The 19,512-nt window shown below is 36.6% G+C and overlaps 1 protein-coding gene across 1 annotated transcript in view; it reads right to left on the reverse strand.

Annotated features, from left to right (window-relative positions):
• trh (trachealess) overlaps window positions 1-19,512 on the reverse strand; it is a gene marked incomplete at its 3' end in the record, with an annotated part of 78,739 nt that overhangs the window by 36,662 nt on the left and 22,565 nt on the right. Inside the window, 1 exon segment of the mRNA NM_001043365.1 lies at window positions 15,961-16,199. Coding sequence (NP_001036830.1) covers window positions 15,961-16,199 — 239 coding nt within the window.

Raw genomic sequence — 19,512 nt, forward strand, 5'->3', positions numbered from 1 at the left:
AAGATGTCTATGGACATGAATTAATGCCAAGCGGGCTGTGAGTCCGTCTAGTAATCTAGTGGAATAAAATTAATCTTAATATCGCCACCGTGGTGGACACAAAAGTCGAAATCTAAAGTACAAATATATTGTTGATGATATATTTACCCCACCCATCAAAATGGTACGCGTGGTGGGAAGCACCGGAAATAGGTAAGAAGTGGTCACTACACTTGCGATTCTACTAGGATCAGAAAATACCGTACATTCGAAACTACGTTTAAATTTTGAAAATTAACTGATGCATCTGACCTATTCTGATCTGGCATATTCCGAAAAGGCATCTGACCGAAAACTTAAAAGCATTATGTTAAAAAAAAAAAAAGTAATTTGCTTCAGAATCGACAGAAAATCTTCACAAAGCCGCAGAGCAGCGGACCATTTATTTTACTTCATCAACCCCTGGATGGAACAAATTTTTATTAAAGCCAGTAAGACTCCGTATAATTTTCTCATTACCGCCGGTGTGTCGTTACCCTTAACTTGGAAATCGTCATTGCAAACGAGTATTTGTTGCTTGAGCTCCCTTTAATGAAGCGTAACAAACAATCTTTTTACGTCATTTTTCTACGTTCGAGCCATAATGAAATCCTACACTAATCAGAACCATACAGTCAGATTTGGTTCTTGCAAAAGTTGATTTTAACATTCGAAAGTACATATATATTTTTTTTGTTTTAATCTTCAGTCAGGCCCCGTCGTCCATACTACAATTATTAAAAAGAGATCTCATCATAAATAAAATCTATACATTTTTAATGTTTAAAATGAAAGTGGATTTACAGATTTCTGAACGCCAAAATATGGTAGTAGTATTACGTTTGTATAAAAAATAGAACTATATTTGGGGAACAGTGTTTCCATGAGAACGAGATTATATTTGCAGCAAAATGAACTGTCGTCATGTTACCATGTGAACATGGACACTGAAATCGATTTAGCTGTCAATTTTTTAAGTCGTCGTGGCCTAAAGGATAAGACCCCCAGTGTACTCGTATCGAGCGACGCAACCGTGCCGGTGTTCGAATCCCGCTGGCGGGTACAAATTTTTCTATTGAAACAAGTACTTACAATAACATCGTGTAAAAAAATGATGATAATTTACTTATTTACTACACTATTGAAATATAGACCTCAAGTTTCAGGGTGAGTCTTCTGAGCCTCAACATCAACACTTAACTCGACCACTCGTCTATACAGTAAAAAAACGTATTACTAATCATACATGATGTGTGATGCGTAGAGAGAAGATGCATGCGACTAGGAGATGTATGGAAATGGTAGTGCAAGGCAGAGGAGGAAGATGTCGACCGAAGAAGACATGGATGGAGTGTGAGAACGACGATATGAGAGAGAGAGAGGAGTGAGTGTTGAGATGACGGCTGATAGATGAGAATGGAAAAGAAAAATTAGCTGTGCCGACCCCACCTGGTGAGATAAGGTAAAGAAAAAGAAGAAGACTAATCATAAAGTCGTTATAAATTCACGTTGTCTAAAAACAATGAACTTCATGTGGAGTGATGCAACTGCACTGCGATCCAAATCCTCCATTAGATTCAAAGTAAATACCAACTGTTCAGAGACGTCTTCCGCGATGAAGAATATTGTGTAATAAAATAAAGCCCGCAAAATTTATAGCGTAATTAGTGGCGCGTATTGTATTCACACGTGTGGGTACTATTTCACAGATATCTGTCGCGTAGCAGCTCAAACATCGAACTCTTGCCTCAAGGCATATAGTATGTTATGATTCTTAATCGCTTAAATAGCAGGGATTTTTTTGCAAATCGGCTAATAAAAAAATGGCGTCTTTTGCGGTATGTACTTTTGATGTTTTCTTCATTTTTCATCCTTAAATAAAATTTCTCTTGTAATAGGGCATGCTGTGTATAAGAGACGAGACGAGAAACGACCTAGCTCGCTTTGTCCTTTCCCTCTCTCCACGATCGAGTAGTTCGCGAGACGCTCTGTCTATTTTCTCACTCTCGCTCTTTCTAAATTGTATCTTTTCTCTCTAGCCGTAACGAATCTGTCGCGAGTTAAATTTTAGTCTCAACGCGCCTAAAGAAGTTTCACTTCAAAAAATGTACTGTTTATGATATGTAATCTTTTTCTTATTAGAAAATTTTATATTACGTCTACACATCTAAGAACCTCGCATTCGAAATCTACAATAACTTCGAGTGGACAAGTGAGTAAATTTAATAAGCCATCCACCCTTACGTTGTGAACCACCAATCAGTCCCCGACACCCGATCAATTTGATACAAAATGAAGACATGTCTGTTACACCGTAGCTTTTATAGTAAAAAGCATTTCGTTTACCCTCAGTAGTTATAAATAAATTTTATATAATTCCTCTTAATGCACGAATAATTAATTACAAAACTAAATGAAGACTAGTATTACAGAAACATGTTAGCTCTGTTCTGTGTGCTTAGTGCGAGTTTTTTAACTTTCTCGATAGCGTAAAAGTTAACTAAAATTTGTATGAAGTTGGAACGTTTACCTACGTTTGCCGCTAGGGGCGCTGTTTACTAGCACTAAGTGGTGCAGTGCGGTGGGAAGGTGGTCGTGGCGCCGAAGACCGCCGGTCCGGCGTCCAGAGGGAGAGGGTGATGGGAGAGACAGTCGTAAACAATTACAATTTCAATTAAAACATTAGTAATTACGACAAAATCAAATTAAAAATAACCAATTTCAATATATATTTTACGTTTGATACGTTCGCCTATATACGCGATTCTGTCGTCACATCACAGCATCGGTGTGATGAGAAGCCCCTTGTTGAATCGTACCGTCGAATATCTCGATATATTTAGAGCTGGGTGAGCAATAATTTAGTGGTATTTGTCCATTTCGACATGCGCCGGTCAATGCTAACATTTGTTCAAGGGCCTGTGTTTTCTTAGTGGCGAAATTAAATAAAACTCACGCCTAATACGGGAGGGTTCGCGTTAGTGTGTATTCCCGGATATACGTGGTTTTTTGTCGAATGTAGATGTCATTTAAAGTGTAAAGTCATAGATAATACACATAAATTAGTTATAGATGAGCAACGGGTACTCAACAAAAATGTTTACGGGCGTCGGCCACTAGATGGCTTCGCTTCGATTAGTTTCTCAGTGCTCCTGTAGATGGCAGTAACGTATTACCTATCCTATATTTTACTTTTAATGAAGATTTTTGTAAGTTTTCAGAAACCACAAATGGATAAAATTTAACAATTTGTCTATAACAAACGAAGGCTTGTATGATTTTTTTTCTGTGTTAAATGCCTTAACTTTAACAACATATATGTTTAGGGACATCCGCTACAAGATGTCGTTAGTTTCCAAGCAGAATTTTTTTTGTCTTTAAGCTATGCAGTTTTAGGGCCCTGTGTAAAGTTATTAATGATTCGATTACTTAGATGAGCACCTCTTGGTGAATGATTGTCAGAACCAGCTGGCGAGATAAAGTGTACGTCTCAATTGTTTATCCGTACTTCTTTTTTTAAGGAAGGATTATTGGTAACCCGGAGGCATTTCCAAATTCACCAGGACAGGTGGGCGAGCACGGGCTCAGCCAGGAGAGATTCTAACAACTGCTCAAGCGCCTTCAGAGGAAACCTAACAACTCAAGGGCAAGCTACTTCGCGAATAAATATACTACCGAATCGGAATCGCGACTCGCTCAGAAGATCCAGCGAGAAACTCAGCGGCCTATTTTCCATACATACGATAGATGTGTGTAAATATAGGAACGCATAATTCCTTTGCAATAAAAAAAGAAAAGACGGTGGCACCCATTGGTGATGTTATTTTATTTTGTTGATCTAGATACACCACACGCTATTTATTGTATGTATGTATTTTCTTTAATAATGCGTTGTTAATAGTACACCGCAACACACCTGCTGTATCTTTATCTGTCCAGAATTTCGGGTAATTAAACGGTTGTCTGGAAGAGATCGCTTTTAGCGATAAGACCGCCTATTGTACAAACGTATGTGCTTGTTGACTGTTTTCTGATGTTAATTGTGTTTTGGTGTGCAATATGATCTCTCTCCCTCTCTCTCAGACACGCTTATTTTTTAAATATCTAATAAATCTATAATTCATTATGCTATTCACGTTAATATAAATGTTTTAATAAATAAGTAAATAAATATTTACTAACAATCACGCCATGTTAACTGGTCCCGTGCTAAGCTCGTAAAGAGCTTGTGTTACAGGATAACGAAATAAATGATTTTTTTATTATTATACACATACATATATTTAATATACATCCATAACCGTGGAAAAGACATTTTATATTCATCATACAAATATCTTCCCTTGGCGGGACTCGATCCCACGACCCCCTTGTGTAGTGACCATGTCACTTACCACTACATCAGACGTCCGTTTGTGTTGTTAATGTATTTGTTATATGATTTACAATTTTCTGCCAGCATTGATTTGACCTTTTTAAGTAATCAACGGAATATAAATAAGTGTACAATTTAAAATGCAGCTAAATTATCATTCTACGACACCATTCCCGCTTGGTTGATTTCGTACATCAGCACATAATGTGAAACCGCTAAATCCATACAATTTTTCTCCGCTAGTAAGACATTCATCAATAAGGTCGAAACTTCCTTCGATCCCTTAAAAATAATAGAAGCAGTTGATTGCCATCCCCCGGGGCCCTTGACCGGAACTCTTCCAAACTAATGAAGAATTACTGCCCTTTGTGGAAGACACTACAGTAAATGTGGACGATCTAAATACATGACGAATGTACTATTGGCTTATAAGTTTATTGAGCGTCTGCTTCACAAGAAAACAATTAAACGTCTCAGATTTAAAAGGTAATATGAAGGGAAAGAAAATTATGACATGTTAAATAGTCAATTAAATATTTTTATCTATTGTATTATCATTCTTGCAATGAATATGATATTTTTGAATTACCTAATAATGGTCTACTAACGAAAAACTTACTGGTTTATTTTTTTCACGCTATGAAAGTGCGTAGATTCCGAAAGCACCAGCAAATCACAACAATGTCCAGGAATAATGAATTGTAACCGGGCAATTACACGGGCGGACAACCCTTCAATCGCGGCGGGGGCCCGTCGTACCCCGATCGATACGAAATAAAAATAGCTACAAAATCCCGGAAAACGAACGAATTCAGTGCACGTACTGTCAATACAGAACGTCGATGATTGTGATGCGCCGTCTGCTCCTAGGGAAAAAGGTTTTTTTTTTTTCGAACTATTGATTGATATTAAATGTTGTTGTGAAATATTTTTTCCTAGTTTTTATCGGGTTCTTTTATTCAGTTATGAATCGGGTTTTTTTCATGTTTACCGGAACAGGCAATACAATGTAGATGCCACTAGCAACCTTCAGAGAAGATCGAAGTATCAATGACTTTTGTATCGAGACTGTTTGATGATTCGAACCAGATCGCATGAATGCTTGGAAGGCAAAAATTAACAGGAAGATAGTATAGGCCAGCGCGAGTTTAAAACCTACCCATCTGCGTCTAGTAATTGTATATTCATGTCATCAACTTTCATTTAAATTAGCAGTCTTTAAAATATCTTTAAATAATAAAATCTGATTATTTGTAAAATTCGAACTCAACCCAACAAATTCTTGTTCAATGGAACATATTTAGTGAAAATTTTAACTAAACAATTTCTAATGTACTAGACATTCATAACTTAGTACTAATAGTTATATTCTTTTTAAGTATTCTCGAAATCGAAGAGCGAATTTACTTTTGTAAAATCTAAAAATATAAATGCAATATTCATATCAAATATACAATAATGTAAAGTTAAATTTTTGGATATCTCATCAGACCGGACTTTCATTTTATATATAAAAGCTCATTCAACCCTCAAAATTATAATTTGCGTAATTACTGGTAGTAGGAACTCTTGTGAGTCCGCACGGGTAGATACCACCACCCCGCCTATTTCTGCCGTGAAGCATTCATGCGTTTCGGTTTGAAGGGTGGGGCAGCCGTTGTAATTATACTGAGACCTTAGAACTTATATCTCAAGGTGGGTGGCGCATTTACGTTGTAGATGTCTATGGGCTCCAGTAACCACTTAATACCAGTTTGGCTGTGAGCTCGCCCACCCAATAAAGCAATAAAAAGAAAACTCACTTCGCCAATCTCCACGTATTATTCAATATATTTCCCGAAGCAGCAGCTTAGACGACAAAACGAAAAATATATGAAAATATTTTCATCACGTACCGTCTGATATCTTTATTAACATACAAATAGCAAGAAAGAAAGCGTCGGCAGTATTTAATGGTTGCCAAGGCGGGCGGTTCATTATAGGCCGGATTAGCAGAAGGGTTAGCTGATTGAGTCGAACGCATTCCGCTGTGAAGTAAATTCCTTTGATGGATTGCTGTAGTGAAACTTGAACGCATTGGATACCTATTACTGATAATTCTGTGTGAGAGAATAATGAGTCTAGGAATAATAATAAATTTTTTAAGCGTCTTCTTTTTGCGGTAAAGTCTAATTATTCTAAACATTGGAAAAATATTTCTCCACCAAACACCAAACAAAATTTGTATTTCATAATTTAACCAAACACATGGGTGTACGTATCCAAATAATAAATTCATCATCATCATCATCATCAACAGCCCACAGTCGTCCACTGCAGGACATAGGCCTCTCCCAATCTACACCACTGAGCCCGGTCTGGGACTCTCCTCATCCACTACTATTAAAATAAATTAAATTTTACTTAAAATATTAACATCGGTCATAACATATTTAATAAAATGGACAGATTAAAGAAAATGAAAAGTGAAAAGACAAAACACTATATTCTATGGTTTACTCGCTAGTTTTTTTTTAATATTTTTTTTTCAAAACAAAAGAAGAAATCGCAGTAAAAACACATGTCCAATAATCGTGCCGGGCCGCGTCGCCACCCGGACGAAAATTTTCCCTTTATTTATTGTTATTTTTCTATTTCGTCGGCAGATGTGCGCCGCTATGATTTACGAAGAAGCCGGGATTAAGGAGCGTGAATTATAACTCCGAAAACTGGTCAAGGAATTTTCGTTTATCGGATAGTTTATTTGAGGGATCGTCTTTATGTGATATCTATTTGAATAGAATTAGGTTTCGTTTGATATAGATCTAATATTCTAGATTATTTCGTACACAACATAATTTTGGTGACAACCGAAATGGCTCATTTACAACAATATCTATTGCGGGCTTTATTAGCAAATCTTCACTTTTCCAAAAGCAAAACAAATACTGGCGTTTTTTCGATGATAAAGTAACTATTTGAAAAATCACACGTCTAGTCGGTTCGAGATATCGCGCCCTATTGCCATAAATCAACTGTGCTGCCGCCACGCGGCAATATGGGGAACGAAACATGTGTTTACCCAAAAGTTAATTTGTCGAATTTATCTGCCGTGTCTCTCGTATTGAGAAATATTGCTTCTATTTGAATTATGTTACGCGTTTTGGTATGTTCAAACGTAAGATAAAGTACTTTATATTTATATCGTTTTTTTATTGTGCATTTTTACTAAAATATGATGCAAAATAATTGAGAAGGACTTCATGTACTGATATGAAGAACTTCATTTACTGGTGGTAGGATCTCTTGTGAGTCCGCGCGGGTAGGTACCACCGCCCTGCCTATTTCTGCCGTGAAGCAGTAATGCGTTTCGGTCTGAAGGGTAGGGCAGCCGTTGTAACTATACTGAGATCTTAGAACTTATATCTTAAGGTGGGTCGCGCATTTACGTTGTAGATGTCTATGGGCTCCAGTAACCACTTAACACCAGGTGGGGTGTGAGCTCGTCCACCCATCTAAGCAATAAATAAAAAATAAACATGTTTCCGGGTGGGTAGGCATGTTGTCATATTGATGAACTTCGGTGATAACTACATAATAATATTAACATTACATTATTATTTCTTGTATATTTTTTGAGTTTTTTTTCAATTGTGATTTATGCTTCATGCTGTGTGGTATAATAAAGATTAGATGCATATTTAGCGTTCTATCAAACAAAACGAGATAGTATAATATATTCCCGCTTATCAAGAAGAAACTTGAAATCGTCGTACCCAATCAACTCGCTTAGGTCAATGACTTCTAGGATTTCCAACATCGTTTTTCATTCCAACTGATATTTTTTCTTTTTCAAATCTTTGGCACTGTGTACTCCCATCACATATGTTCACATTTTAAAGCATATTAAAACGAATACAGTAGACGACAATTGCGAATAATACAATTATTTACATGGCGTTTTAATTGAATCACTCCTGAGGTTGACAATGGACAGTGCAGCGGATAGACGTTGATAATTTTGTTAACAAAGGCATTTATTGAATGTTAAATACACTATTGAAACATGCTATTTAATGCATTGACCTTTTGTGATATGTTTGTTTACAATTTAAACGGGATTAAACTGCTCAAACCTATTTTAAATGATTTTTTTTATCGCTAATATTGGTGGACGAGCTCACAGCCTACCTGGTGTTAAGTTGTTTACTGGAGCCCATAGACATTTACAACGCAAATGCGCCACCCATCTAGAGATATAAGTTCTAAGGTCTCAGTATAGTTACAACAGCTACCGCACCCTTCAAGCCGAAACGCATTACTGCTTCACGGCAGAAATAGGCGGGGTGGTGGTACCTACCCGTGAGGACTCACAAGAGGTCCTACCACCAGTAAAGTAAGGTTTATTTATTATCTCAGGCTTATTATCACATTATCTCAGGATAGGTTACTAGCGAATATAAGTAGTAATTAATGCCTTTGTAGGCACACTAGCATTTTTTTTTTTTCGCAGGAGAAAATCGCCGGATTCCCACCCGCACGGCAGGTGGGGTATGTGGGAGTCGAACCTCTCACTATAGCATAGATAATGCTTGGTGGTAAACTGTTATAATCGCTCGTGAATATCATGGCCATATCTTAGGACGGGAAGAAGACCATGTAGTGAAAATCGCATTAAGCTTGCCAGAACAAAAGAGGCCGTCTGCCATCGACTTGGTGGTCAAACATCGAAAGAGACCTTAAGAAAGCCCAATCGCCAAAACCTACAACCCAGGACAGATCAATCTGGCGCCGTAGAGTGAGGAAACCCGACCCCAGATAACGTGAACAGGGACGGTAGAAGAAGAAGAATATCAACAATGCCAGCGCTAGAGTCAAGTCGCCACCTACCGCTAATGACTCTTCAGGAACTATACTTGAGACCTTAGAACTTATATCACAAGGTGGGTGGCGCATTTACGTCGTAGATTTCTATGGGCTCCAGTAACCACTTAACACCAGGTGGGCTGTGAGCTCGTCCATCCATCTAAGCAATAAAAAAAAAAAATGTGTGCGTGTACTAGTGTACACACGTAAGAAGTGAAACTTGTTTATGGCCTTATTTTTCGAAAAATGATCTACATGCAACTTTCTAGAAATTGGTTAAATAAAGTTAAATTAGATAAAGTTTAAACAAAAGGATTTTATTATCATAGACATGAATACAAATAATACAATTATTTCACTTTACCTTTTTGCTACTAAGATTATTACAGCATTTCATTAATTGTAATAGAATTATTACTATCATTGTCATTGTCATTATATATTTTTGTAATTAATGGCTTATGGTAACTGAAATATGAAATATATGGTTTACATTCCACGAAATTTAGTGACCGAGTAAAAACTCCATCAATTGTAGTGCCAGATCTTGTTGTTGACGTTTGAGGACTGTTTTTCATGGATAAATTCAATTTATCTTTCAGAAATTCAACTAGCTTCAAAGAATTTTCCGATGCAAAATTTACATTAAAATCTCCACTTAAAATCATCGGTATTTTATAATTATTGTTACCGAGTAAAGAGGCACCTTCACTTGTGTACGGCAACAATGAATGGTGAAGAAAAAGATGGCGCGTAACGGAAAAATGTGACGCGTAACCGAAAAATGTGACGGTAAATTTTTTTCCAACGCCGATAAAGAAGTTTCACTTCAAATATAAAAAATAATAATTAAATAACACGTCCTCCGGATGTTTAATTGTATTTTAATTTAATTTCCTAAATATTTCATTAAATAAATATTAATTAATATATAAGCGTGACACGCATGTATTGTAACGTTAAGAGCAGGTTTCCCTGAACAACCGAACTGAAATACCATTGATTAAACCATTTGTTAACCACAAGACGAACCAATTAAACGGGCCGGTCGAAGCCGTCAAACGAACCCCAGTACAAATTTGAATAACCGAACCGAGTCACGTTCCTCAAATAATCAGTACTAACAAGCGGTATATCGCTTGCACTGATTGTTAATTGATTAGATTAAAAATTTTACTGTACAACCGTCCTCGCATTGTTGCTTGGGGGCTGCCGTCGAATAATTAAATATTTTAGCGGTGTGGCTTACAATTTCGGTGTTGACAGATGAATTTGTTCGTAACCTTATTACGTGATAAGTTTTTTTTTTTTTACGGCTCCCAGACGAAGTTTAAACAAACGCTAATCAAAGTTTTGTTTGGCCGCGCTGATGGGGGAACCTGTTTTTGTAATATCTGCTCTAGTAATTATAGAAACAAAGGATGGTTGTTATTGCATTTAAGGCTTTATATAATTAAATCATAAGAGAAAGTCAACATGTCATTTACGTCATTTATTATTGAGTGATATATAATAAATTATGACAACACAAGTGACGCCAGTCAAATCTCCAGTTGGACTGCGGCGTTAAGCCGTAAAATCGTAGCATCTAGTGAAAAGCAATTTATAAACACGTATCTGTTAATTTAATATGACTAGAGGTCCCGCAGTAGTCGAAATTCGATTATAATTAATTGGAATTGTAAGTTTGTACACTATTATGATTGTATTTTATACTTCTACAATCACAAATTTCACCAAAACTACACTATAAAAATATTAATAAAGACAAACAATATTTAATCTATTCTCAATTTGACAACAGACGTCAAGAACAAAAGTTTGACAATAAATAGTATGCATGCGTGTGTGCGTCAAATACATGGTATGTAGTGTGTGTAATGTTTTCTTTACTGATTTAATGTATCTTTTATGTATTATTTTAAGAAAATATTAGCATTGTGCACTTCTTCTTTATATTCTCTAGAAATGTGGAAAATTTCATACTTCTCCGTCCGCGCAATTTTCGTAAAAAGGGATACAAAGTTTTTGCTTCACATATTAATATATAGATAAACGGTATGATAGGTATATTCCAGATTTTAAAATATCACAATATTTCTCGATCATCGGTGTTTTAAAGCTAAAAACACATCAAAGAATATATTGAAGTGGTTTAGGCGATGATATCTTAAACAGTAAGATTTGAGCATCCAATCTGTTAGTTCTTTCCCATTATCTGTCTAGAATATTATACTCATCATATAATTCTATCAAACTCTCTATTCTTAACTCTGATCAGCTAACGTGTAATCCAGCGGAAATATATCACTTATTGGGGTACTCTTTTTATCGACAAATCTCTGGGCTCCAATAGCCGCTCAAATAACAAAGCCTAACCTTTGCTAATAGCAAAATATAATTTTCTTCACAACCGATCTATTATTTAATCTAATTTAACTTTTGCTTAAGCAATATGTTCTGCTATTTTAATTAGTGTTGATGTAAACACGAAAATATGGACTAGTCCACATAGTGCCATATGCCTTTAGTATTTCCAAGTCGTAGATATAATTACGATTAACTTTAACTAAAACTGTTAATCATTCGAAACATCGAGAATAATATGGCGACAATAGAAAGCCCTTAAGCTTAAAGTTAATTTTAATAATAACTATGTCCTAGTGTGTGTATTGCATTCTATGTCCCCGTCAATGTTCTGTTATCTAAAACGCTTTTGCTGTGACGCAGTAAGGTTTGAAAATCGAGTTAAAGTGACAGCCGCATACGTACTGATTCGGCGCGCGGTCGCATTAAGGATATTAGGGGCCGAAAATTGTATTATTCGTATAGGGCGTTTTATTGGTACACTTGTTATGGGTTTAAGGGCAGTGTGTGGGTTAAAAAAGCCACATTGAAGTCTGTTTCTGCGAGATTATAGTTGACGAATGTCGAAAAATATATTAAGCCAAGGTTTGGTATTCATATAATGATACTTTTAAAATTAACTATCCGTACTCGCCCGCTTCGCTGGGCATTTCGAATTAGCATTATTAATTATTGTCATTATTATTAGGGAGTCCAACACTCATATAAATATTAGCCTATCCATTAAGTACATGTATTTTCTATATGGATACCAAGTTTCACGTCAATCGGATGCACTTTAGATTTATATATTAGTATAAATATTTCATTGTTGAGTTAATAACCTATTTTCTACTTTCTTGTGAATTTGGTTTAAAATTGGAAAGTTTTTGACAAAATTAAATCGAGTACCTACTTCCCTTGATTAAGCACGTTCACTATGTTAGAACCCTTGAGCTTAGTTATCTATGCCGCTAACCAACTAGGTCTCTGAAGCGAAAACAAGCGAAAAGCTCTGAAGCAAACGAAAGCATAGGTTACGAATAGCTCATTAAAACTTAGTTGCTAATTTAGACGACGGGAAAGATTAAAGCAATTCGTACCTTATTAAAAATATATTCCAGATATTTGAGATTCATTTTACAAAATTGAATGTCTTATAATTGAGAGCAAGCTCAAGTGAAAGGTGCGAGAAACTTCTAAATTCGTATTGTTTTTTTTAAAAACACAAGCCAGTTTTATGATGCTATTGAGTTATTGATTGATAAAATTCGTAAATTACATTGTCTTAACCCCAACCCACTGAGTTTCTCGCTGGATGTTCCCAGTGGGTTATGATTCCGTTTCGGCGGTAGATTCTTTGAAGCACTGCTCTTCGTACGAGTAGTCCGAATGGTAAACCCTTGACGTCACCCAAAGCACGTCATTACGGATCCTCCTGATCCCCTAACGGTGTTTTTAGGCACCACAAGCACCGGTCACCGTCCGACGAGCGAATTAGCCCATAGACACAGCCCACTGAGTTTCTCGCCGGATCTTCTCAGTGGGTCGCGTTTCCGATCCGGTGGTAGATTCTGCGAAGCACTGCTCTTGCTAGGGTCAGTGTTAGCAGCTCTCCGGTTTGAGCCCCGTGAGCTCACGTACAAACGTTAGGGTGAAGCTGAAATAGTTTCTCAAAGCTATCAGCATAGGTAGGGAAAAAAAAAACGAAGCCAGTGTTAGCACATTATCTCAGGTTAGGTTACAAATAAAAAGGGAAATAAAAAAAAAGCAGGTTTCCTAAACGCAAATCTCCTCCGTGTTTATGCCGACACATGTGCAATGTTGACTTTGAACAACGAACGCTTATTCACTCGTAGGTAATATTTGTATGTATGCGGTGAATCAGTGTCCCCGAGGTACGTTCATGTGCGCACTTCACTTGTCAATATTCGTGATTTACCCTATGTTTGTGGGTAAAAAAGCGGTTTAAAGCAGCGTGCGTTGCAAGCGAATTTCCCGATATTTTGGCAACGACGTGTTTTCGGTATTGGCAATGTATGTGCGGTGAGTAAGGTTGGTGTGTCATCGTTCGAATTCTTTGAAGTTTTTTATTGCAATTTGCCCCATGTTATTGTTTTTATTTTTAAACCATGAATTTGAATTAATACATTCTGTAATATTAAAATATGAAAATATTACGCCTATTTAGTGTGGAGATGGATTCTCATGGCGCAAACGCGTATATGTAGATACAAAATTCAATTATTACAAAAAAACCGGGTACATTTAATAGCTTAAAATGATACTAATTGGTCCAAGTCATGTGTGACGTTTCAAGGAAGTACTTTAATAAAGTACACCGGCACCTTATTATAAATAAACCTCTTTAGACTCATTTCAAATACCTAAACATTATTCAAGAAAATACTAAAATATCCTAAGACTTCATTATCTAAGAATGTGTTTTCAAAATTTATATTTATGCTGGTTACTGGCAAATCTATAATTAATACGCAAAAAATCTTTTCTAAAATGTTCAAATGTTACGTTTCTATTTATTATTATTTTTGAAGTTTCCGAAACTTGTTTTGCCGTCAGTACTGGGGCGACAGTAATAACGTTACGACCGACAATGACTTGACGAAGGCAAATCTGATTTGTGGACCCTCCAGCGTTATTTTAAACCAACTCTATAATTTTGCATAGTTTTAAGGAAAGGGGACGCGTTGTGTTACGTTTACTCAAAGGGAAATTCAATGAAGTCAATTTAGCGTCATAAACGTATTATACATTGTTAACAAAAAAAAAAATACAGTGCTAAATTTTAAAATGTCGAATTAGATAACAGTTTATTGTGTCTTACATAACAGAGTCTAGCCTGATGTCCCGATAATGAATACAGGGATTTTAGTGAATAAGAATAGAAAGGGACAAAACATACAAAGATTTTGCCAGTTAAAATAATAATAAAAAAAAAGAGACGAACTATAGAACGAATGTTATTGAATTATGTATCTACTAATTCATATATCGCTCAGAGTATCTGAGACTATAGCTAGATGATGGTGACAATTTTTGTTCATCAGAACTTACGGCCCCTTTCAAGCTACTGCAACTGGTTCCTCATTACCTTCTAGTAGTCACTTTATTTCCTTTATTTATTTATTGCTTACATGGATGAATGAGCTCACGGCCTACCTGATATAGGTGATTACCGGAGCCCATAGACATCTAAAACGTAAATGCCGCCACCCACCTTGAAATATGAGTTCTAAGGTCTCAGTATAGTTACAGCGGCTGCCCCACCCTTCAAACCGAAACGCATTACTGTCTCACGGCAGAAATAGGCAGGGTGGTGGTACCTACCCGGGCGGACTCACAAGAAGTCCTACCACCAGTAATTACGCAAATTATAATTTTGCCGGTTTGATTTTTATTACACGATGCTATTCCTTCACCGTGGAAGTCAATCGTGAACATTCCTTAGGTACGTATTTCATTAAAAAAATTGGTATCCGCCAGCGGGATTCGAACACCGATGCATCGCAAGATACGAATGCACCGAACGTCTTATCCTTTGGGCCACGACGACTTCGCCGATTGCTGATTTTCCCAGACTAAGGCCTTCTTTCGGGCCAGGACCGAACCCCCTATGAAGTTTCCGCACCTATGAAGTTGCGCGGGATATGTGAAATGACGGTGGCTGAAGATTGCAGAGCCAGATCAAGACCTGGCATTCTCGAACTAAATCAAACTATCACATGTGCGAATATTGGATTGATCTCATTACGACAACGGTGTGAACAAGAAATGAAATTATTTGTTTCTGTTTTCCGCCATATTTAGTAATAAAACTTGGCAAGCATAAGTTGCCATAATGTTTGTCTATAATGCAAAGGATCCTGCAGTTATAGGAATAAATTGGCGTTATTCCAATATGTGATTTTGATATAATTAGAGAGTGCGAAATCGTAGTTAAAGATCAGTTCCTTCACATTAGAATATATTTGGGCTGATTGGCCTCAAGATTTTCTTGGATAGCCAACAAAATTGATCGTCGTTTATTCGAGAAATCCGTAAAACTATAATTTGCGTAATTACTGGTGGTAGGACCTCATGTGAGTCCGCACGGGTAGGTACCACCACTCCGCCTATTTCTGCCGTGAAGCAATTAGCGTTTCGGCTTGAAGGGTGGGGCAGCCGTTGTAACTAGACCTTAGAACTTATATCTCAAGGTGGGTGGCGGCGCACTTACGTTGTAAATGTCTATGGGCTCGTCCAACCATCTAAGCAACAAAAAAAAAGTAAATTGACTAATCGGGGCGTGCTAAATGTAGTGAGCTTACGTTTAACGGTTTATAGAAATGCCAGTTAGTGCTTTTTTAAGTGCATACCTTTCAAAGCTTTACTGGACGGAGGTGGATCCCGGCTCCACGGCGGGTCCCCGTGTCCGGAGAAGTCCCTTAACTTGAGGTAGCTTATTGTCAGCCTTATGATCGACGCTTTGTCCAGTTGACTGGTGATGGCCGCCGGTAGTGGCAACATCTTGGCCAGCTCATAGAACTCGTAGTTTTCCTTTCCTCTCCTCGAGCGGGCTGCGTCACGACTCTTCTCTTTTCGGAGCTCGAGGATACTGTAAAAGAAGATGGAAGTCAGTTTGATATGAAGATACCTAAACACATTGTATTGGGTGAGAGGAGTTGCTTTGGTGTGAATAACAAAAAAAAACGGTGTTTTTATTCGGGACTAAATCTCTACATTTTTTTTTCTTTTCAGAAGCGGAATAACATTTAAACAATGAGCTGATTGTAATTTGAACACCCACTACATTTTATTAGTGAAATCGATGATGAAGTAGAGAAGACCCACTGATTTTTTGTATTAAATTTGGATCGAATTCATACAATGTTCACCATCGCCTTATACGGCCACAACTATGAAGTATCGAACGAAAAATTGACAAAAGGATTATCAAGAATGCCTCCGATCACACAGCGCAAGTCACATTCAGCAATATATTGAACTTACAACGAACTTCGCTTGTTTTCCTCGTTAAGGAATCATTTTGTATAGAACTTCGGATTTTACATACGTACAATCAAAAATTTACAAAATAACGGGTAGGTGTACACGAGTCTGGCCACACCCACGTGCCGCGGGCGGGGTTAATGACACGCCGAACTCATCATTTACATTTAAAAATGTGCTTTTCTCTTATTCTGTTTTTTATCTTACGAATGTTTTATTACTTATTTTTTTTAACTTTGATGTTCCTTTGTTTGTTTCTTGTGATGTTGACGAATCGTGTTACGGCATAATAATAAAAATAATAATGTATTCATTTTTTTTATTACGACTACCTACAAAAATATTTCATTACGAGATCGATTTTAGATAATTTTAAAACTAAAAAAGTACTATTATAATTCAATGTTTACATGTCAGTAGCCAATATACAAAATTATAATTATAGAACAATCAGTGAGAAGCGTGGTCAAAGTTAAGGAATATCTAATCATGCGCCTACACGATGGCCAATTTACAAAAGAATTGTACTTTCGTGGTAAGAACTGTCCATATCAAGTTAACTATTAATCAGAAAGTATTCGAAAGGCGGAAACCGCATTAATACACGAACAAAAGAACAAAGGAAAAACAATCCAATCATATAAACGTCAACATTAGTGTCAAAGCGTCAATTTTAGAAGGGAGTCGAACATTGCCCCGTCAATAGTTAGTTCTCTGCACTTTTACCAAGTCACAAGACAAATGGTTAGGATTCTTATAATGATAATCCACATCATAAATATATTATAACTAGCTTTTGCCCGCGACATCGTCCGCGTGGAATAGTTCACAAATAATGCTTTATTTTAGAACATATTGGGTTAGCATAAAAAACGTTATAGTCAGCCAACCTTAACATATAGACATATGCTGTTGTGGACTTTTTTTAGATCTTTTAAAGGAGAACAATTCTGTCATACATTATTTTAGCGAAACTTTAACCGTTTCCGCAGTGCACGCAGCGGAAGCTCTCAAAAGGGGATAAAACCCCAATTTTGAAAAATTATTTATTGGTGCTCCGCTTGTATTAGTCTTAACGTGATGTGGTATGACCTATAGCCTTCCTTGATAAATGAGATATCTAACACTGAAATAATTTTTCAAACCGGACCTGTAGTTCCTGAGATTAGCGCGTTCAAACAAACAAGCTCTTCTGCTTTTAGTATAGATTATAATATAGTAACCCATATTTCTCTACCGAGTTAGCATTGTACTCATCTGAGTAGATTAATCTATCGTAGACATCAACAAAGTGTCGTCGAAACATCAACTGTATTAAAGTAATAAAAACTATTTACCTTTACGGCTTAATCTCGTATTATTTATGACGCTTGTAATTTTCCACGGTTTAATATAAATTAATTTAAATTAGATTACATTACAAAAATTAAATGAAATACACTGTAGAAATAGAAAAATAGATTTTTTTTTTTTATTGCCCTTGTAGGCAGACGAGCATACGGCCCACCTGATGGTGAGTGGTTACCGTCGCCCATGGACTTCAGCAATGCCAGGGGCAGAGCCAAGCCGCTGCCTACTGATTTTTTAATTTTTTTTATTGCTTTGATTGATTAACGAGCTCCCAGCTCACCTGGTATTAAGTGGTTACTGGAGCCAATAGACATCTTCAACGTAAATGTGTCACCCACATTGAGATATAAGTTATAAGGTCTCAAGTATAGTTACACGATTGTTAGCACAATGTTCAAACTTCAACAAATAACATCTAAGTCGTTCGTGACCACGAAAACTGTAAAATATTTAAAACTTTGCAAATATAATCATCATTCTCCTGCCCGTCACCTGGGGTAGGCGCATCATGTGTCCTTCCATGCTTCTCTATCATATTCCATTTCTTCGCTCACTCCCCTCTTACACATATCGTCTTTCATGCAATCCATCAAATTCTTCTTATGTCTACCTCTTCCTCTATATCCTTTCACATTCATAGTTAACACTCTTTTCTTACCAACCTCATCTTCATTTCGTCTCATCACATATCCATACCATCCCAAACGCGGATTTCTCAACTCCTCTCTCAAAGCCTTGCAAATAATGTAACGATAATAAATAATTCAAGATTAAACCGTACCTATAAGTAGTGTTACGTCTAAGTCACGTCAAAAACGAAAAAGCTGAATTAAATTATCGGCGCATACTAATAGCTCGTCAATAGTAAAAATATTGCATTGAGACAAGGCAGGAAATAAACCTGTTTATGTAGGTAATAAAGCCATTTATATTGTATGATATTGAGCCTATGATACTTATCAAATCTTAAAATAATTTGGGTTGCGAAATATATTTTCTACACCACAATAAGTATGCAATTTATTGCGGGAAATGAGCATGTAATAGTCGCGGTAAGTCACCAAGTTCTAGTGGTAACACCCGAAGATAAACTAGGATTAGGATACACACATATATATAGTTATATTATCTACCCAAGATCATGGTGCTTGCTAAACATTCAGTATCGAGAACTCAATTGTAAAAAGTGGTAAGAATCCATTAAATAAATATATGCATCTGTAACGAATCAATATTTTTACGTGAAATATAGTAAGTGTTCAATAGGTGACATATACGGTAGGCAACGGCTTGGCTCTGCCCCTGGCATTGCTGACGTCCACGAGCGACGGTAACCACTCACCATCAGATGGAACGTATGCTCGTCTGCCTATAGGGCAATAGAAAAAAAAACATTGTTATGCTTAGATCAAAAACTAAAAAATGCACTTAAATGGCAAACCGAATTAACAATTAGTTATACTGCTCTGGATATAAGAGCGAAGTTACAAAATAGTTATAGTGTAATTGGTCCACCATACACGTGCAAATTCTCAACTTTAATATCGGTCACAATGACGTTCAAAGAT

This window comes from Bombyx mori, chromosome 7, assembly GCF_030269925.1.
Source record: "Bombyx mori chromosome 7, ASM3026992v2".
NCBI classification, from domain to species: domain Eukaryota; kingdom Metazoa; phylum Arthropoda; class Insecta; order Lepidoptera; family Bombycidae; genus Bombyx; species Bombyx mori.